Below are 19,019 nucleotides of genomic sequence, written 5' to 3' on the forward strand. Positions count from 1 at the left end.
TTCAAGACCTCAAAAGACTACAGCTCCGTACTGGGGAAATGGGCCGCGGATATGTACTGGTCATTGGCCTTTACAGAGCACGAGAGCCGGAAACGCGAGCTCCGGCAAGAGTTTAGGTATCACAAAACCAAGAAGGACGGTCCAGTGGAGGAATTGAATGAGGCCCAGGCCCTTCTGCGCGAGGCGGCCGAATTCGTGAGACAGCATGACTTTGGCGTGCCTACCCCGACAGCACAGGATCTCAGTTCCAAGGTTCTGGAGTTGCTTTGGTGGCTTAACCAATATTACAATCGGCATGGGAACCATCGGTGCATCGTCTTCGTGGAACAGCGTCAGACGGCACGTCTTCTCAACTACATCTTCGGACATATCGGCGGGCCCCACCTTCGCGGCGATGTACTAATCGGATCTGGCTCTTACGCCGATGAGCAGCATATCTCCTTACGGTCCCAAATCCTCACGGTGACCAAGTTTCGACAAGGAGAACTCAACTGCCTGTTCGCAACATCTGTTGCCGAGGAGGGACTTGATATCCCCCAATGCAACCTTGTCGTCCGTTTTGATCTGTACCGAACCATGATCGGATACGTTCAATCACGAGGCCGAGCCAGGCATCAGAACTCGAAATACCTTCATATGGTCGAGCAGGACAACTCAAGTCACAAAGCGCTACTTTGCAATGCTCGTAATGCCGAGACTGTGATGAAGGGCTTTTGCGAAGGGCTTTCTGGAGACCGCGTGCTCAACGAACTTGACAGCGATGTCGCTACTTACCTCGATGCGGAAGAGGAGTACCGTACATACATTGACCCAGAGACTGGCGCCAAACTCACGTACAGGTCGAGTTTATCTGTACTGGCTCATTTTGTGGCGTCTCTCCCTGCTCCGAACCAAGAAGTCTGTTTGCAAGCGACTTACGTCATGAGCCACGTCGACCTCAGACATGACCGCAGCGAGATCGGCCACAGAGGCTTCCAATGTGAAGTCATACTTCCTGAGTGTTCACCCATCATCTCCGCCATTGGGCAGCCTCGTCGGAGGAAGGCCATCGCCAAATGCTCTGCCGCCTTCGAGATGTGTCTGAAACTACGGGAGAATGATTTCCTAGACGCCAACTTGCTGCCCATATATACGAAGCAGCTCCCAGCTATGAGAAATGCACAGCTGGCGATCAGTGAGAAGAAGAAGGACCTATATCCGATGCGAGTCAAGCCGGATTTCTGGCAGATCGGATATGATACCATTCCCAAGTGCCTTTACCTCACCGTAGTGGACGTAGACGCTGGCTTGGAGCGGCCCCATCAGCCTCTTGGCCTCCTCACTCGTGTGCCCTTCCCTCAGCTGCCCAAGTTCCCGATCTACCTCAAGGACGATCGACCCTCTAACGTCATATCAATTCCACTGAAGAACCACCTTCAAGTCACGAATGAGGATCTCGGTCGATTCACCACGTTCTTCCTCCAGATTTTTGAAGACATCTTCGCCAAGCTGTATGAACACGACGTTCTAAAGATGTCATACTGGATAGTTCCAATTCGGCACGACAAAATTAGCTCCATTACCCAGTTATCGAAACCTGAGGATGTCATAGATCTGAAGCAGGTGTTCCATTTCTGCGAGGAGCGCGAGCAGCGATGGACTCCAGAGATGGACACCGAAGAGCTCGTTAGCAAATACATCGTAGATCGGGGTGACGGAGGGCGACGTTTCTACTCGATTGCGATAGAACCCGAACTCAAGCCAGAAGACCCTGTTCCTTCGACCGCCCCTGCTTACAAATACTCCAAGGATATCCTCGACTACTCTGTCAGCCTTTGGAAGAAGCAACGGGAGCTCCATGATCCGCTCTGGGATAGGTCTCAACCGGTCATGAAAGTGGAGAAGATCCCTTTCCGACGGAACTTGCTGGCTAAGGTGGAGACCGGGGAGACCGGGATCAAAGGCGGTAATATCGCCTATATCTGTCCGGAGCCATTTCGAGTCTCAACTGTAGGTTCACTTCAATCAACCTCAGCTACAGTACCAAACTAACATCTTGGCAGCTCTCAGTCCCGTTTGTAGCTATGTGCTATATCTTTCCCGCTGTTATTCACCGATTCGAGGACTACCTGGTGTCTCTCGAAGCTTGCAAAGTGCTTCAATTGAACGTTGGACCAGGCCTCGCGTTGGAAGCCCTAACAAAAGATTCAGAGAACTCCGATGAGCACGGCGAAGAGAAAATCAACTTCAAGAGTGGTATGGGTCCAAACTACGAGCGTCTCGAGTTCATGGGAGATTGCTTCCTCAAAATGGCTACTTCTATCTCGACGTTTGTATTGCAGCCCGACGAGAACGAATTCGAGTTCCACGTGCGCCGCATGCTCATGCTCTGCAACAAGAATCTGTTCAACACTGCCTTGAAGTTGAACTTGGTCGATTATATCCGGACGGAATCATTCTCTCGGTAAGCATTTTGCTTGTGGTCTATAATGGTTGGCTAACAATAAGAAGCCGCCTATGGTACCCTAAATTGAGATTGCTTAGAGGGAAAGGCATGAAGAATACTGGAAATGACGCCATAAAGCACCGCCTAGGTGATAAATCCATCGCCGACGTCTGCGAAGCCTTTATCGGTGCCGCATTCATGGAACACAATAAGCAAGGCATATGGGATCCGAAACACTGGGATGAGGCTGTCAAAGCCGTCACCGTCCTCGTCAACAGCGAGGATCACGAGATGAGGAGGTTTTCCGACTACTACGCAAAGTACGTGAAGCCGAAGTATCAGGTTGCGAAGGCAACCGCGAATCAGCAAGACCTTGCGGAGAAGGTTGAGAAGAAACACCCCTACCACTTCCAGTACCCTCGGCTTCTGCGGTCAGCCTTCATACATCCGTCGCAGGCGTTTATGTGGGAAAATATTCCGAACTATCAGCGCTTGGAGTTCCTCGGCGACGCGCTTCTCGATCAAGCCTTCATCATGTACCTCTTCTACCGCTATCCTGGGAAGGATCCTGCTTGGTTGACGGAGCACAAGATGCCTATGGTGTCCAATAAGTTCCTGGGTGCCGTATGTGTCAAGGTCGGCTTTCACCAGCACATCCGCCAGAACAACGCTATGCTCAGCAGCCAGATCCGCGACTACGTCAACGAAGTCACTGAAGCTGAGCGAGAGGCCAACGGCGCGGTCGACTATTGGAGCACCGTATCTGAGCCCCCAAAGTGTTTAGCCGACGTCGTCGAAGCCTACGTTGCCGCCATGTTCGTCGACTCCGAGTTCGACTTCAGCGTCGTGCAAAAGTTCTTCGACATGCATCTCAAGCCTTTCTTCCTCGACATGTCCATTTACGATTCGTTTGCAAACAATCATCCGACCACGAGGCTCTCCAAGCTCTTGCAAATCAACTTTGGCTGCCGTGAGTGGCGCATGGCGACGCACACCCAGAAGTCCATCCTCCCCGGCGACAAAGACAAGGTTCTCGCTATGATCATGATCCACAACAAGGTCCACTTTCATGGCGTCGCTGTTAGTGGCAGATACGCTAGGGTCAAGGCCAGTCACGCGGCATTGGAGAAGCTGGATGGCTTGCCGGAGTTCGAGTATAGGAGGACGTATGGGTGTGACTGCGAGGAGGATCTGGTCTGCGGTGATGCCCAGGGCCTTGACACGGAGGAGGCGCTCATAGAGAAGATGGGCGCTAACATCTAAACCTGCCTAGCTTCTAGAAAGGAGGATGAGTCTTCTGGGCTTGGATGCATTCTTTTCCTTTGTTTCATTCGAAACAGTATTTCTGAGAGCGGCATAGCGTGGAGTCACGGTTTCGGTATTCTTCTATGGTCCGCGAAATATAGATGACTCATAGATGTTTCTCTATCCTGCTCTTCGTCTTTACCCACTGAAGGGCTCCAGGAAGAGCTTTCTGCAGCTAGACTTGGAGGCTACTTACTGACCGAACGACAATACGTAAGCTTACATTACTAGAGTACATTAAAATGTATGAGTTTGTTCTCATCGTAGGTCCCTTTCCGAAGGATAGTCCAACAATGGCTCACCAGGGACCGCCATCCACTTTCGGCGCGAAGCGAGAATATCCCGAAAGATCTACCGTATCTGGATGACCTTCGTCCTCCTCAAAGTGCTTCTGGAGCTGAGCTTCTGTGCCGGTCTTCCGATAATCGTTCGTATTACAATTGGGGCAGATTAAGTGGCTGCAATAAGTATGGCTCTGCCATCTGTCTCCGTCGTGACGTATTCGCTTCCTTCGGACGTCGACGAGAATTTTTGCGATTTTCTTGACCTCTTCTCGACGGATTGGATCATTCATGTAGCCGTGAATCCAGCCTTCGATTTCAGTTTGCGTGTTCTTGTCTTTTTTCTTTTTCTTTTTCTTCTCCTCTTTCTTCTTGCCTTCCTTCTCTTCGTCTCCTTTCTTTTTGCCTCTCTTCTTCGATTTCCATTTATCCAGATCTAACTTCGCCAGGTCTTCGCCACCCGTCCATCTTACGTACGGCCATCGCTCCTTGAAACTCACTTCGCGCATACGGCGATCAACAGCTTCTGCTTTGACTACTTCTTTCTGCAATCTAGCCCCCAGATCGCCCAAATGGCCCAGGATGAAACGCCTCTTTCTTTTCTTTTTCTTTCCGTTCGGTTGTGCCGTGGGAGTGGTCTGGGTGGGATTGTCAGGCGGCCTATTCTGGTCGCTGCCTCCAGTTCCAATACTGAGAAACAAGCGGATAGGAACGGTACAGTCACTGCGCTGGAAGAATCCCTCCTTGTGTAATACTTCGGAATAGCCTTCCTCTGCCGGATTATTGTATCCCATACCTCCATCGGAGTAAAGATCATCGCCTATTTTCATGGGATCGAAATACGTTGGAGCTGCAGCAGTAGCACGGCCAATCTTCCAGATAGGATCTTTGCTGGCAAGGCCAGGTGTGGTGGGCCCCAAACCTCGGCGTGCGGCTTGAGGAGATCCATTGTTGGCGTAACTGCGAAATATACATGGGTCCTCGGCGTTTCCTTCAGGTGCTACCTTCTTTGCCACCACGAAACTACGTTATCGTTAGCATTCACCAAGGTCGACAGGAGGCTTCACTCACGTCCGGCATAAATCATCCGGGGACTCGAAGTTCCTGATGTAATCCTTCGCGTCCTTCCCAGTCCGTACGCATACAACCTCCTGGATGGCGTCTGATAGCATTTGCGCGTCATATCGGCTGTTGGGCCAGCCTTTGACTTGCATCCTGCGGGCCTTGGAGAAGATTTTTTCCGCCATGGACGGATAATTGCAGACACACTGATCTACTGACATTCTTAGACGGCCAAGCATGATAGCGTTGAGCCTGCCCTGACGTTAGGCTATGTGATCGAGAACTTCTGTAGGAAGATGTGCTTACCCCCCGGTACTAGTACCGCCCATGTAATCAAAATAATGACACGGAAGGTAGCCCGAACAGGAGGGTTTGAGGGTTTCCTGTGGAGCACCGCTGTCGGCTACTGGTGGACGCGACGAATTGTTCATCGTCTCGGTCCTGGCCCTGGTAGTAGTCTCTTCCAAAGTACCCACTCTTGAGCCAGGCTGGCTCTTGACTTTGCTCTTGGGTTTTCCATAAGGGCTAAAGCTCGATTCATGCCGGCCATCTTCTTGGTCGGGGTTTTGCTCTAGCTTCGCGACCTCTTCCATCAGTACCTGCAGCATCAGAAGGCTACCGTAGCCTCGCACGCCCCCTCCATCTGCGAAATGTTAGTACCAGGGGTGCGCGTGATTCGGGTCTCTAACCTAAGGTCAAGACTGTCTTCAGTCTCCAAGGATCCTCCACTTGTCCCGAGCTTCTGCCTTGCGCCTGGTATCCTGATGGCCCAGTGATGGGCATTTCCTGACGGCCAATACTGCCTTCAGCCTCGCCTACCGCCATAGCGATTCGCTGGTGCGCACTTGTGAATGAAGTGAAAATGCCAAAGGGTTCCTCAGGGTGTTTAGGAGTGTATACAGGTTTGCGGACAGCTCTAAACCTCCAACCAGCCCCGGCGCCGCCTTTTGAACATCCTTCTTGTCCATTTCACGCTCACCAGGCTGAGAGAGATTGAGCCTCAGGAGCAAGCCTCAATACTGCGGGAACCGCAAAGGCGTCGAATTAGAAGTGTCACCATCCCTCCAAAAGCAGGTGCGACGCCACAAAGGGCTATACCGGGGAGATGATCTTCTGCCCAGCCTTCTCCATCAGTTCGGAGTTTGATGAAGTGTAAGCCTTTCGTTCTGTTAGTGCATGGTTTTGCGAGATGCAGTCTCATACTTAAGGTCTGTTCTACCGTTCTTTTTAGTCTAGTTCCGCGATCGTTTAGGACACGTGGAGTTTCTTTGTTGCAGATGTTTGCCGAATCGTTTTGGGAAGGCTGAAAATCGGCCCCGTGGTGTGCTCCTTTATCAGAGGGAATGGGGCGGCTGAAGCGCAGCCACTCGCCTTTCTCGCCAATACTACTACACCACCTGTATCAGCTCGCAACATGATTTAAGTCGTCTTCCGCTTCTGCAATAAAGACTCAGCCGCATCTCTTCCTTACATTCCCTTCTTGTCCTTCTTAATCCGCCCGTATCAAGTTAACAAAGCATAGAAGATGACGGATCACTGCCGAGATTACTTCTATCATAGTTATGGCAACGTTGAAGATCGGGACAAATTGCGCGACGTCATCAGAGACATACAGACGGCTGGGCGATCGGTTCTGCAGGATAATGATAACCTGCGAAAGGACGTTGAAGCTCGAGAATCCACACTTCGGAGCGAAATCGCCAATCTGCGAAAAGACGTCAAAGCCCGAGATAAGAAAATTGAATGTCAAGGCTACTGCACCTGCTCGATGGATGGGTCTCGATGGATCTTAGCCGAGCAAGATTACCCCGAAGACGACTCGCGGGTTGTATTCTTCAACGACCGCGAATTCAAGGTTAGATCTGCAGGATCACTGAAAGGTAAATGCTGGTACACGTTTGGGACGCGCAAACTCTGACTCTAGAAGGGGATCGTGTGATCGCGTCGAAGGTCCCATCACGGTGGCCAGGCACTGTTTATGTCTACACTGAGAGCGCTCTGTCAATGCCTCATGGCTCAGACTGCCGGATCCGCGTGACAGGGAAGAAAGACGCGCCTGAGCCGCTCCGGTGGTCAAAGACTCTACATCTGAACAAGCTGCCTCTGGAGACGAAGATCCAAATCCTTTCCGGTCGGATTAAATGGCTGTTCGTACTTCAGGTGGACTCTCGGAGATCCACAGAGTCGGACGACTGCACGAAACCTAGCGTATAGCCTTCGGTATGGCTTGCGTCTAGAAGACTTTCCTAGCTCTATCAGGGCATCTGCCTTCGGCTCTTTCGGTACCCCATGAGCCGGTAGGACCTTTCTTACGAAAGGAGTCTCCTGCGTATACCGTGTGAACCGGAACACCTACCTGCACTTATGGCGGGAACATTCTCAGACTTTGCTTTACCATCCTCGGCATCCAGCCTCAGTGCTGAATCAGCCCGCCAATTCCTTAACATGTTCTAGAGCAGACGTACCACGTAAATTCTTGGTGCGGGCTTGCCTCCTTGCGCGCACACTTTTTCATTCTGTAGTCTAGCTTTGACGACTTCAGATATATTCTCTCTTTGTCTTTCTATCAGCCACGCTGCTAATCGGGCCTTTTTTTTTCTTGTTGACGGCGTTCATGTATTGTTTTTTGAGGGTTCATCTGAGTTGCTGTGTGTTTCGTATTTACGTTTGCCTACTCTTAGGATACCAATGACCTCGCAGACGCTTCTGTGAAATCTATAACGAGTAGGACCGACCCACTTTCGGGTAAAAAAAAATGATCCAGGAACACAAGTAATATGCGATGACCCTAACACACATACTTTGAAGATAGAACGCACACTGTGCTTGCTTCGCCCTCTTCATCAGGGCCTTGCATCGAAGGAGACTGATGGCATGGCTTCACATAACTCCCATAAACCTTCATTATTCTCGCCTCTTGATGACCTTGCGAGAGTGAAGAGGCCATCTCAGAGGATGTCAGCTGGAATCCCTAGAGGGCTCTAGCACACTCAAATGAGTAAAGAGATCGCATCTTCCTCTATTATGAGCCGAAGTATCCATGAGGGATGATCCCCCTTCCGACAGCAGTAGCAGCAGCAAAGCTGAAGATTAGACACACGAAAGCATAAGCTACACATAAGGCTCGAACCTCAGCCTCCCCTTACACTGCTGCCTAACCCCTGTCAACCCTTACAGAAAACCCCAAGTGTAGCAAAATAAGGAAAGGGTACACGCAGGCACGATTCAGACGGGATAAAAGTAAATCGGTGGTAACCCCTACTTTCCTGACAATCTCTGAAGAAAGAAGGTATTTACTGTTAAAAGCATTTGGTTCGGATTCTGATCCTTAAAATATGGCTGTCTATTGGTAGCTGTGTCGTGCTCGATGAGATGGACGCCTGAGGTGGTTGATTGGGCGAAGTGTGGATGCAGAAGCTTCGAGAATCAGTCTACCACAATGCACTTTTAACTCGAAAGTCTTTGCCCGAGGATCATATTCCGCAGAAATTGGTTCTATTGTGTCGTGTGTGTTAAATACCTAGGCAAGATAATAAAGACGTGTAGTTCGCACATACCATATGTGGCGGTACTACGCGCTCGTGTAAGCATACTGTCCTAGAACATCTGCTTCACCGCTATCCCCTACGTATGTCCGTCACTACCCTCATCACCGTTCCTACGTCTCACACCCACGAAAAGTGCTGCGAATACTGTGGTTACCGCGCATATGCCTGCCAATACGGCATTCATGTTGCCATAGCCGATTTTCTCTCTCAAGGTTCCACCGACGAGCGGCCCGATAGTCAGACCTCCGCTCCATATCATGCTGTTGATGCCGTATAATTGCGCATACGGCGCCTGATTGAACAACTCCTTATTCGCTTCCCAGTACTTCTCGACGATATTGCCGGACTCCACTATCGATGTCGAATTGATGATGGCGAGGCCGATGCCGTTGAGAGCAAGCAGGGAGGCGTAGAGTGCGATTTCGTGACCCATTGCAAGATGGTCTGTGACAGTTTCTTCGGTGGGTAGCCGTAAGAGTACCAAAGAGGGAACGAGCCATAAGAAGCCGATGACAGAGACGGGCCGCGTACCCCATCGATCAACACACCATCCAAACACTGGCCCAAGGAAGAAGTCCGCGCTAGCGAGTGGAACGAAGAGCAGGCCAGCCTTCAGGCTGTCAAAGCCATACCGCGTTGACGCGACTAGAGGGACCGTTGCGTCGAAAGCGCCGAGAAGCAGAGCCTGTATGAAGCCGATAAAAAGAGCGGTCAGAAGTCCTGGATCAAGGAGGACAAGGAGAATTGGGAAGGCTTTCGTTATGCGATGCTTCGGTTCGGAGAGGTGGTACGCGTTTAGCTCCTGCGATCTGTTTGCCAGTAGAGGAGTTGATTCGGTAGCATCTAGACCCTCGGAGCTTGACGATGGTGGGCTCTCTGGGCTAGGAGGCAAATATCTGGCCGCAACCTTCTTCTCGACCATGAACAGGCGCAGAACAAAGTCGACGACGATAACCGCGATGCTGACGCCGAAGACGCCGTTGTAGCCTATTTTGGCGTAGAGCACGCCTCCTAATGTCGGGGCGAAGAACGACCCCACGGTAATGAAGCTGAATATTGTACCGATTGTCTTCCCCAGATTTTCGCGACCCACGGTCTCGATCAAAATAGCGAGTCCTATCGTCCCTGTGCAAAATTAGCGCATGTCCAGACTATATTTTGGGCATACTTACACACTATGCCGCCTGAAGCACCTTGGAGTAGGCGGGCAAGAACTAATACCGGAACGCTCTTGCCGAATGCAAGTAAGATAGTGGACAGCAACAGGAGAATAAGACCGAGAAGGAATGGGAGCTGCCGGGAGGAAGCAAGTCTGTCGGCCAGTATACCGGCAATTGGAGATGTCAAACATGACGCTGCGGCGTAGACAGCGAGCAAGTCGGATATGGTGCTTTGAATCCGCGCATCGGGGACGTGAACACGATCCTTGAGCATGAAAGGAAGGACCGGAACTGAATAGAGTTAGACAAGATCCTCGAGCGCGGAGAGAGTGTGGCAATAGAGCGCACATGGGGAGAGGGGATTGGCCCGTCCTGTGCTGAAACCACCCCGGTTGGAGTGGCAGAAGCCGCGACTCGTAACTCAAGTGCCGATCCCATAGGTTCTGAACTTCTAGCCACGGTCCAAGCAGCCGTGATCTAGATATACAGTGGTTACGTACCAATCAATTCGTAGAGGAAGAGATCCGTAAACGCTCCGATGCCGACTGTGCAGCAGACGAAGAGGGTATTCGACCGCCATTTCAAGCCGATCGGGCCGGACTGGCCGTTACCACCCATCTCTTTAGCATGAAAAGGTGAGTTAGATATGGAAAAATTCGTTTCAGCCGTGGTGACACTCAGCCGTAGGCTAAAGGATCCGTTGTTGTCGAATTCGGCGTACCTATGCGCTAGACTTGGCCATAGTAGGTGCAGTAGAGACCGCACAGGATGGTAATTTCCTGGACAGAAGTGATGAACAAGAGCAGTGCCGAGTCTTCTTCTGGGTTCTCTGCAAGAATAATGTGAAGTAATTGTAGATGTCGGTCCAATGGTGGGATTTTCGGAAGCTACGTCTGTGGATCAGATCGTATGACGCAGCTTTTTTTGTACATAGTATGACATCGAGCTCTCGATATGGCATTGAAGGCTACAGCACAATTAAAAGATCAATGAACGCACATTCCCTATATCATATAGTAGGTAGATGATGCCTTCTCAGGAACGCCAATAACTTCGAGAGGTGCAGAGTTGGTATCACGTGGAGGGGTCCGCCCGTCACTAGCGCCGCCTTGGCACCCAGAAATTCGGGATCTGACCTTCGAGAGCTTCCGCCTTCCTGCACCGGCGTGCACCCACAACAGTCAACTACACCTCGCAGTCACTCGCTATGGCAGACAAGATGGAGGGCGTAGTATCCGCCGGCGGACTTGTTGATCCCAGCAAATACCCAGTCCCAATTGAAACGTAAGTCTACCTGCCATAATTGGAGCTCCCCACTAACTGTCGTAGGATATACGTGAGTTGACCTGAAGCGCAGCACGCTCTCACATTGCACACCGTGGCGCGATGCTGACTTCCTAGGTTAACAACCTCGAAGAGCGCGTCAAGATCGACACCATGAAGGAGGCGCTTACCCTCGTCTTCAAACACTACGGGCCCATTCTCGACATAATAGCGAAGAGCAGCCTGAAGCGCAAGGGTCAGGCATTCATTGTCTTCGACAAGGAGCAGTCAGTGCTGAATTCGGTTGAGGAGATGAACGGCTTCGAGATGTACGGCAAGGCCATGCGCGTGTCTAGGGCGAAGACGCACAGCGACGAGACCGTCAAGCGAAAAGCGCCGGAGATTTTCGACGAGCACAAACGGAAGCGGCTGATGCTGAAAGGTGCATATTTATTGCTTCGCAAGAGGAATGCCCTTACTAACCCGAATATAGACTTCAAACGCGCCGAAGAGGCCGCAAAGGCGCAAGCAAACCCTGCGGCGGCGGCCGAGAAGCCTCGCGCTGTCAAGCCTGGAGCTGCCGTCGTGCCCGACGAATACGTGCGCCCGAACAAGACGCTCTTCCTTCAGAATATACCCAAAGATATGGACGAAGATTCTCTCACCACCATATTCGAGCGCTTCGAGGGCTTCAGGGAAGTTCGTTACGTACAAGTCAGGGGAGTCGCCTTTGCGGAATTCGACAACGAGCAGTTTGCTATCACGGCGAAGGAGGCGACAGCGAACATGCCAATCGGTGCGGAGGGCAGGCCAATGAAGGTCACGTATCAGCGACAGTAGGTTATTGCAAGTGGATTTATGCGTTTGGATTTATGATACCTCGAAAACGAACACAATACAGTCGTGTTCTGTCGTTATATGCACATTTACTGTCACAGAGTACTTATCATCTGGCTACTTAGGGAAACTTTACCGATCCGATCTGCACCTCAGGCGTTCACTCCGACCCATCAGTTCGGAGGTGGCGTAGGCTTCAGGTCAAAGGAACATTTCGAACGAGAGCAGCACGATCATTATGCACAGGGTCCGTGGGATCGTCGCTCGTATCGTCCGGATATCCACTATGGACCGCCAATGCCTTATGGGTAACTGTCCTCAGAAGATGACGTCCTCGTTCTCCTTATCGCCCAACAGGTCCTGTGTCTCTGCTGCTTCATCGGCCGCAGCCTCCTTCTCGGCCGCAGATGCCTTGGCCGCTGCTCTCGCTTGCTCTTCCGCAGCGGCATCCCTCTGTTTTTTCCCGGATACCTTCTTCAGGCGGTAGAACTCTTCTCTGTCTAGCTCGTCCAGCTCGGAGTTGATGTACTTGATCGTGTTCTCGGTCCTGGGGATGATGACGTGCTCACTAGAGGGCGTTAGTCTCAGCTAGTATTGGGCCTGGAGGAGTTGGTGGCATGGCGAATGGTTTGGGATACCCACATGGCGTTTACACGGCGGTTGACAACCTTGATAACTTCGTCCAATATAACGAAGGCGGTCTGCAGACTAGCCAACTCGACCAGTGTCTCCACTGCCCTTGCATATGTCTCTCTACACCTCTGCACCTGTTGACCGCCCTTGCCCAGACCCGTCAGGGCGAAGTCGTTGTTGCTCTCGGCCGTGTAGCTCTCGAACTGCGGCAGGAAAACACCCGAGACGTTCTCCTGCTTGGTGCGTACGCGGAATCGTGCCTGCTTTGCCGACTCTTGGATCTGGTAGCCAATATCGCCGCCGACGGCATATGTGACTTCGGCGAGCGAGAATGCAGCAATCTGCATGACCCGGCCCATCTTGCGCTTCGCCTCATCGATGCGGCGCGTTATCTCTAAGCAGCGTTTCAGCTATGTGGTTTCAATAGGGGCCAGATATAGTATGGTCGCACCTCGAAACCGCCTGCGGGGAACGAAGGTCAGCAGCGCTCAATAGAGGCGATATGGCGCAGATTGCGGTGCATACTTGGTGAGGGCCTCGCTCTTCCGCTTCAGCAAGTCGTGGCCGGTCTGCGCGCCCTTTAACTTGCTCTTCATCAATCCCAGCGACTGCCGTGTGGGGAAGACGGCTTCCCTCGCCTGATGGTGGTGTCAGTATTCTGCCGCATAGCTTGACGCGCGCAGCTTCAGACGTACCCCGCTGCCCGACATTGCGAGACGATGGGCCGACAGGCGGGCTTATGGGGCTGAAATAGAAAGAGAGACGCCGGCAGCAGCAGGCCTCAGTTGCAGTCTGGGCCCAGTCGGAAGCTGGCGCTGTGGGTGATGTGAAGGTGTCGGGGCGTGCGTGACGGCGCGGCAGCTCTGCGAGTAGGACCGGGGAGCTGCAGTCGAGCAAGAACGGGGCCCGTGCCTGCCGTCAGCGCTTGTTTTGCAGCTGCCACCAGACGCGCGCCGCCTGATTGGTCCAGCGCACCTGCCCACCGCAACTTCCGGCCGCCGTCCTCGAGAACTTTACCTCCACCCTTCACCGTCCACCGCCATCGCCATCGCCATCGCACTCCCCGTCGCGTCTCAGCCCACCGCGGGCCCTCGACCGCCCTCTCCGGCGACGCAATGCCTGGCGAGCTCATCCGGACCGTGACGGCGAGCCTGTCGCGGCCCGGCAAACGCAAGATGGAGCGCTCCCACGACCTCTTCCTCATCACCGACCAGGACGTCGCCTACGAGCACGACATTCAGCGCAACCCCGGCAGCGTCAAGCCGTGGCTGGACTACTACAGCTTCAAGAAGTCGCGCGGCAGCATCCTGGAGCAGGCCTTCGTCCTCGAGCGCGCATGCACCACGCTGCCGCGCTCCTACAAGCTCTGGAAGCTCTACCTCGAGATCCGCACGAAGCACCTTGAGAAGAAGAACCCCGCCAAGTACGCGCCGCACTATGTCAAGGTCAACGCCCTGTTCGAGCGCGCCCTCGTGCTGCTGAACAAGATGCCGCGCATATGGGAAATGTATCTCCACTTCCTCATGCAGCAGCCTCTCGTCACGACCACCCGCCGGACCTTCGACCGCGCCCTCCGCGCCCTCCCCCTTACTCAGCACAACAGGATATGGGCTCTCTACCGCCCATTTGCCACGTCCGCGTCGGGTGAGACCGCCGTCAAGATCTGGCGGAGATACATGCAGATACACCCCGAGGATGCCGAGGACTTTATCGAGCTGCTCAAGGACATGCGCAAGTACACCGAAGCCGTCAGGAAGTACATGGAAATACTCAACAACCCGCGTTTCAAGAGCAAGGAAGCGAAGGGGCCGTTCCAGTTCTGGACGGAGATGGTGGACCTGCTCATCGACCACGCCAAGGACATCGAGACAGGTGACGACAGCGGGATTGATGTCGAGAAGATCATTCGGAGCGGTATCACCAAATTCCCCGACCAGCGGGGTATCCTCTGGGTCGGCCTAGCACGCTACTGGATGAACAAGAACGAATACGAGAAGGCGCGCGACGTCTTCGAAGAGGCCGTCACCACCGTCATGACCGTGCGGGACTTCTCGGTCGTGTTTGACACGTACGTCGAGGCAGAAGAGACCATGATCGGGATTAAACTCCAAGAGGCCGCTGCTCGGTCCGATAAGGGCAAGGTTGACGAGGCCGCTGACGCCGACCTCGATATTCGGATGGTCCGTTTCGAATCGCTCATGCAGCGAAGGCCGTTTCTACTCAACGATGTCATGCTCAGGCAGAATCCGAACAATGTCATCGAGTGGGAAAAACGCGTTGCCCTGTGGGGCGACAACAAGAAGGAGGTCGTGCAAACGTACACGGATGCCATTGCCGCTATCAATCCAAAGCAGGCAGTTGGCAAGTTCCACGAACTCTGGGCCAATTACGCGAAATTCTACGAGGCTGGCGGCGACCTGCGGAACGCTCGCGTAATCATGGAAAAGGCCGTAAAAGTTCCGTTCAAGTCGGTCGCCGAACTCGCCGAGATGTGGTGCGAGTGGGCTGAAATGGAGCTGCGCAACGAGAATTTCGACAGAGCGGTCGAAATCATGGCGAAGGCCACACAAGCTCCAAAAAGATCAACCATCGACTACTTCGATGAATCATTAACGCCGCAACAGCGCGTCCACAAGAGCTGGAAACTATGGAGCTTCTACGTCGACCTTGTGGAGAGCGTCAGCACGCTCGAAGAGACAAGGAAGGTGTACGAGAGGATATTCGAGCTACGCATTGCGACGCCGCAGACAGTCGTCAATTACGCCAATCTGCTGGAGGAGAATCAGTACTTCGAAGAGTGCTTCAAAGTCTACGAGCGAGGATTGGACCTCTTCAGCTACCCAGTCGCTTTCGAGCTGTGGAACCTTTACCTGACCAAAGCCGTCGATCGAAAGATCGCCATGGAGCGGTTACGAGACCTCTTTGAGCAAGCCGTTGAAGGATGCCCGCCCAAGTTTGCCAAAGTGTTGTACCTAATGTACGGCGCTCTCGAAGAAGAACGAGGCCTAGCACGCGCTGCCATGCGGATATATGAGCGGGCTACGCGTGCTGTGGCCGACGAGGACCGCATGGAGATGTTCAACTTCTACATCACGAAGTCAGCGTCCAACTTTGGTCTGACTTCGACGAGGCCTATTTACGAACGCGCCATTTCTGCTTTGCCGGACCACGAGGCCAAAGAAATGTGTCTCAAGTTTGCCGAGATGGAGAGGCGGTTAGGAGAAATTGACCGAGCACGAGCAATCTACGGCCACGCCAGCCAATTCTGCGATCCGAGGACCAACCCCGACTTCTGGAAGAAATGGGAATCCTTTGAAGTACAGCACGGAAACGAGGATACCTACAAAGAGATGCTTCGGATCAAGCGGAGTGTTCAAGCTCAGTACAAGTATGTACCCTCATTGCTTTTCGATTTGTTATCAAGATCACTAACGTCTCGCAGTACCGATGTCAATTTCATCGCATCTCAAGCAATTGCTCGAGGCCAGCAGAACGGCGATGCGGAACATGTCAACGGCGACGCTGCCGATACCGAAGACGCCATGGCAGCTCTCGAACGACAGGCAAAGGCTCCACAAGGCTTTGTCGCTGCCAGCACGGGTCCGGTAGGCGGCAACATTAAACCCGTTGAGCAAGCTCCTGCGGCGAATCCTGACGCCATTGACCTCGACGACGATCTATGATTCACGACTCTTTGGCAGCTTAGGATGTAGACTTGCATTTCCCGGCGTTCTTCGGCTCTAACAACTCTATCCTTCGGTTTTTTTTGTTTGTGTAAATGTTCACCTCAAGCTACTAGCTCTTTTGCTTTCTATCTCGCGCACATATTTTGTCGATGGATACCTGGATGCATATTCGGCGTTTGAACTTGGTGGATACAAAACGTATTGTGGGCATGGCGGGAGGGGCTATTCTGTGAGAGATTTGATTTCTTTTGTCTTGGAGACTTAGGCGGGTGGCGAGACAGTGCAGCGCGGTGGAGGGAGAGGAAGGGCGTTTACCAGACCAGTCAGCGCTCCAGCTGGATACGACGCCCTCACATGTTTGGACGCAAGATTTTACTATACTCCGATGTCACAGAAAGTTTCATCTCACCAAAAAAAATCAAAGCAGTGTCTCTTCATCGCTCGCCGTGTCAATCAATGAATGGGCGACTTTGCTCAGTTTGTCGAGTACCGAAATCTCACCTGCATGTGGGCTACGCTTCGCGCGGCCGCCTAGACGACCTTCATTTAGCCCGGACAGAATCCGTGGCCGTGGCGTGTTTCATGCGGTTTCTCAGCGTCTGTGTGGAGCGCGAAAATAGGTCATGGGTAACGTGGTATAGCTGGTGTTTTAAGCATTTACGATGCACGCACTGCGCCTCGCTTCAAGGCACCTTCCGACGGATCTATCGAATGCAAGTTCCGCTAGCAAATGGAAAAGAAAGCATGCAGACGTCGTTCGGGCGAAAGCTCGGGGCTTAGGTTATGTTTGCCTTTTTCGACGGCAACCAATCTGCCATTTCGAAGAGATTACCTACGTATATTGCACAGCAGTCGCGCCTGAGATCTTTCCAGGTAGATCTAAATCTCGCGAGATGAGCTTTCCTGCAAGATTGCGAAGGTATGATGACAAAGGCGCGAGATAAACGAGCAAGATCTGCGATTGCCTGCCCCTCCCTTCCCTTGCTCGAAAAGCCCAAGAGATGTGCTACGTCCTCAAGCCTTGCGTAGGGTTGGGGAAGGCGAGCTTGAGCTGCTAGGAGGGGGAAGTGGATGGACGCGGTGGAATTGGCTCTGCAGTAGTGTCTTAGGGCCGAGATGGAGCTAATGCGTTGGAGTGGGGAATAGGCGTTGGGAGCAAGAGATCATTGCGAGACGGGAGGGGAGGGTTGCTGAGGTTCGAGGAGGGGTGTGCGCTTGAGAGCGGCGCCATAGCGGATGTGATGGAAGCTGAAGCCATTGCTCGCGTGGACAGCTCCGCAAGCGCTCACGAAAGCCTCAGCGGCTTCCGGCGGCCCTCACGACGGCGCCCAAACAACTTTCTGAGGTAGTGCTTTCTCGGCTGCCGCATCCATCACCGCTCCACCGTCATACGCACGCACGCGTAGTTCTCGACCCTTATCAACGCCTAGCCCTTGGCGGCGCCCCACCAATCAGGACCCACGACCCTATTCACCAGCGTCTGGGGCACCCAACGATCGCTTCTCCTCTCCACACAATCACGCCCAGGGCTGCGGAGACGAGGAGCACTGCCTCCTTGAATCGGCCAATCAAACGAGTTAGCGCACCACCCTGTGATAGAGGGCAACGCGAATCGAGTGGCTTCCCTGACGTAATGCGACGTCGCGTACGGTCTCGCGAAGCTGCTTGCGCCAATAGGGTAGAGGTGACTGTTTGAGCTGCGAAGGACTATCGTTGTGAATGGGAGGGATGTGCTCGCGGACGGTCGACGAAAACGCTCGTATGAACCGGCCAGGCTACCCGGCTTGGGGGAGCTTGAGTGGTGCGACTTGCAAAGCCGGGCTTGCGGCGTCATGTGCGGGTTTGGGCCTTTGACGCAACAGCTCCTAGCTACGAGGGGCGATATCGAGATGTGACTGGACGTCCGGGACGCCTCTGCCTATGCCATGTCTTGGGCCGCTTTGACGGGTGGTATATCAGCCCCTCTTTCCCTCTTCTAGTAGCTGGCTTCTTTCTTTCAGTCGAGAAAGTTACTGTCACGACACCTCAAAACTAAGAACCCATACCTCTTTGGTATTCGAGATACAGTACACACGGTCGAACTTGATATCAGCCACACAGTCATGGCTGCCAACGGTACGTTATCGCCTTCTTCCACCAGCCTTCCACTCTCAAGACTATTCCAATGGGAGGAAGGGAGATTTATCAAGTTCAATTCGTTCTAACAACCACCCAGCTGTCGACGGCACGCCCACGGGCAACCCCTCCATATCCAAAGAAGACCCCTTCGCCTCCAAACGCGAGGAAGGACAGGGTACGAGAAACCCTCCGCTCTACCATTCTCCTCCCAGTGTCTCTTTCCTCGTCATCTCGAAACCTAACTTCTTCCCATAGACCCCTTCGCCGGAGACAAGCTCGAGAACGTCGCCGGCAACGAGGATATGCGCCTGTCGCAGTCCCCACCCAGCAACCGACGCATGAGCAAGGAATGGGACGCCTCGAAGGTTCCGCCCTCGCAGTTCCAGCGCCGCAAGGGCAGCATATATTCGACGCCGAACTCGAGAGACGGACATGTGAAGGGCAGCTCAAGAGATCAGGCGTATTGGGATAAGCTTAAGGAGAAGGTACGTGTATAACGGCCCGGTCTGGAGAGGAGACTGCGATCGTCGTGTTCTGGATCATGCGCGGAGCCTCTCTATCCCGGAGTGCTGGCTTAAGAGGTCAAAGAGCAATGCTAATATAACGCAGGGCTGGGTTAACAAATAATCCCACCTCATCACCCGGAAGCGCCGATGTTTGAATGAATGAGCCTATAGTCAGTCAGGAGCGTGGCGATGTGT

General features: G+C 53.0%; 8 protein-coding genes across 8 annotated transcripts; 5 read left to right on the forward strand and 3 right to left on the reverse strand.

Moving 5' to 3' along the window:
* Positions 1–43: 43 nt before the first annotated feature.
* Positions 44–3,943, forward strand: BU26DRAFT_518971 (ribonuclease III; the record flags this gene model as incomplete). The annotated part of the gene is made up of 3 exons (XM_033828938.1): positions 44–1,989; positions 2,043–2,443; positions 2,491–3,943. Coding segments are annotated over exons 1-3 (3,514 nt in total), but the record flags the coding sequence as incomplete, so codon positions are not given.
* An 85-nt stretch (positions 3,944–4,028) lies between these two features.
* On the reverse strand, positions 4,029–5,898 carry BU26DRAFT_594494 (FabD/lysophospholipase-like protein; the record flags this gene model as incomplete). The annotated part of the gene is made up of 4 exons (XM_033834904.1): positions 4,029–5,034; positions 5,083–5,325; positions 5,380–5,716; positions 5,763–5,898. 4 exons carry the CDS (start codon positions 5,896–5,898, stop codon positions 4,029–4,031), a joined length of 1,722 nt encoding a protein of 573 aa, XP_033683760.1.
* Positions 5,899–6,598: 700 nt separating this feature from the next.
* BU26DRAFT_564456 (uncharacterized protein) lies at positions 6,599–7,287 on the forward strand (the record flags this gene model as incomplete). Its single annotated transcript, XM_033833283.1, has 2 exons — positions 6,599–6,953; positions 7,001–7,287. 2 exons carry the CDS (start codon positions 6,599–6,601, stop codon positions 7,285–7,287), a joined length of 642 nt encoding a protein of 213 aa, XP_033683761.1.
* Positions 7,288–8,476: 1,189 nt separating this feature from the next.
* Positions 8,477–10,804, reverse strand: BU26DRAFT_518972 (MFS general substrate transporter). Its single transcript, XM_033828939.1, has 4 exons — positions 10,282–10,804; positions 9,794–10,072; positions 8,631–9,746; positions 8,477–8,568 (listed from the first exon to the last, which is right to left on the reverse strand). The coding sequence occupies exons 1-3, from the start codon at positions 10,397–10,399 to the stop codon at positions 8,698–8,700; spliced, it is 1,446 nt and encodes a 481-aa protein (XP_033683762.1). The 5' UTR covers positions 10,400–10,804; the 3' UTR covers positions 8,477–8,568; positions 8,631–8,697.
* Positions 10,805–10,954: 150 nt separating this feature from the next.
* Positions 10,955–11,960, forward strand: BU26DRAFT_518975 (uncharacterized protein). Its single transcript, XM_033828940.1, has 4 exons — positions 10,955–11,065; positions 11,111–11,117; positions 11,183–11,486; positions 11,538–11,960. Exons 1-4 carry the CDS (start codon positions 10,989–10,991, stop codon positions 11,882–11,884), a joined length of 735 nt encoding a protein of 244 aa, XP_033683763.1. The 5' UTR covers positions 10,955–10,988; the 3' UTR covers positions 11,885–11,960.
* On the reverse strand, positions 11,894–13,395 carry BU26DRAFT_518976 (uncharacterized protein). The gene is made up of 5 exons (XM_033828941.1): positions 13,210–13,395; positions 13,040–13,152; positions 12,966–12,976; positions 12,524–12,908; positions 11,894–12,449 (listed from the first exon to the last, which is right to left on the reverse strand). The coding sequence occupies exons 1-5, from the start codon at positions 13,222–13,224 to the stop codon at positions 12,200–12,202; spliced, it is 774 nt and encodes a 257-aa protein (XP_033683764.1). The 5' UTR covers positions 13,225–13,395; the 3' UTR covers positions 11,894–12,199.
* A 34-nt stretch (positions 13,396–13,429) lies between these two features.
* BU26DRAFT_483771 (TPR-like protein) lies at positions 13,430–16,632 on the forward strand. Its single transcript, XM_033825829.1, has 2 exons — positions 13,430–15,902; positions 15,957–16,632. Exons 1-2 carry the CDS (start codon positions 13,630–13,632, stop codon positions 16,195–16,197), a joined length of 2,514 nt encoding a protein of 837 aa, XP_033683765.1. The 5' UTR covers positions 13,430–13,629; the 3' UTR covers positions 16,198–16,632.
* A 1,812-nt stretch (positions 16,633–18,444) lies between these two features.
* Positions 18,445–19,005, forward strand: BU26DRAFT_518978 (uncharacterized protein). The gene has a single exon (XM_033828942.1). It carries the CDS (start codon positions 18,621–18,623, stop codon positions 18,813–18,815), a length of 195 nt encoding a protein of 64 aa, XP_033683766.1. The 5' UTR covers positions 18,445–18,620; the 3' UTR covers positions 18,816–19,005.
* Positions 19,006–19,019: the final 14 nt, after the last annotated feature.

Source organism: Trematosphaeria pertusa (assembly GCF_010094035.1).
Source record: "Trematosphaeria pertusa strain CBS 122368 unplaced genomic scaffold BU26scaffold_7, whole genome shotgun sequence".
NCBI lineage: Eukaryota > Fungi > Ascomycota > Dothideomycetes > Pleosporales > Trematosphaeriaceae > Trematosphaeria > Trematosphaeria pertusa.

What these genes read in the sequence shown, in the direction of transcription:
- BU26DRAFT_518972 (XM_033828939.1), bottom strand. Translation starts at nt 10,399, where the DNA reads ATGGGTGGTAACGGCCAGTCCGGCCCGATCGGCTTGAAATGGCGGTCG. An exon ending in CTTCCTCTACGAATTGATTG is followed by an intron (nt 10,073 to 10,281) that starts GTACGTAACCAC and finishes AACTCTATTCAG; the next exon opens with TTCCGGTCCTTCCTTTCATG. An exon ending in TGCTTCAGGCGGCATAGTGT is followed by an intron (nt 9,747 to 9,793) that starts GTAAGTATGCCC and finishes AATTTTGCACAG; the next exon opens with GGACGATAGGACTCGCTATT.
- BU26DRAFT_518975 (XM_033828940.1), top strand. Translation starts at nt 10,989, where the DNA reads ATGGCAGACAAGATGGAGGGCGTAGTATCCGCCGGCGGACTTGTTGAT. An exon ending in GAAGCGGCTGATGCTGAAAG is followed by an intron (nt 11,487 to 11,537) that starts GTGCATATTTAT and finishes ACCCGAATATAG; the next exon opens with ACTTCAAACGCGCCGAAGAG.
- BU26DRAFT_518976 (XM_033828941.1), bottom strand. An exon ending in AACCGCCGTGTAAACGCCAT is followed by an intron (nt 12,450 to 12,523) that starts GTGGGTATCCCA and finishes AACGCCCTCTAG; the next exon opens with TGAGCACGTCATCATCCCCA.
- BU26DRAFT_518978 (XM_033828942.1), top strand. Translation starts at nt 18,621, where the DNA reads ATGCGCCTGTCGCAGTCCCCACCCAGCAACCGACGCATGAGCAAGGAA.
- BU26DRAFT_483771 (XM_033825829.1), top strand. Translation starts at nt 13,630, where the DNA reads ATGCCTGGCGAGCTCATCCGGACCGTGACGGCGAGCCTGTCGCGGCCC. An exon ending in AGTGTTCAAGCTCAGTACAA is followed by an intron (nt 15,903 to 15,956) that starts GTATGTACCCTC and finishes AACGTCTCGCAG; the next exon opens with TACCGATGTCAATTTCATCG.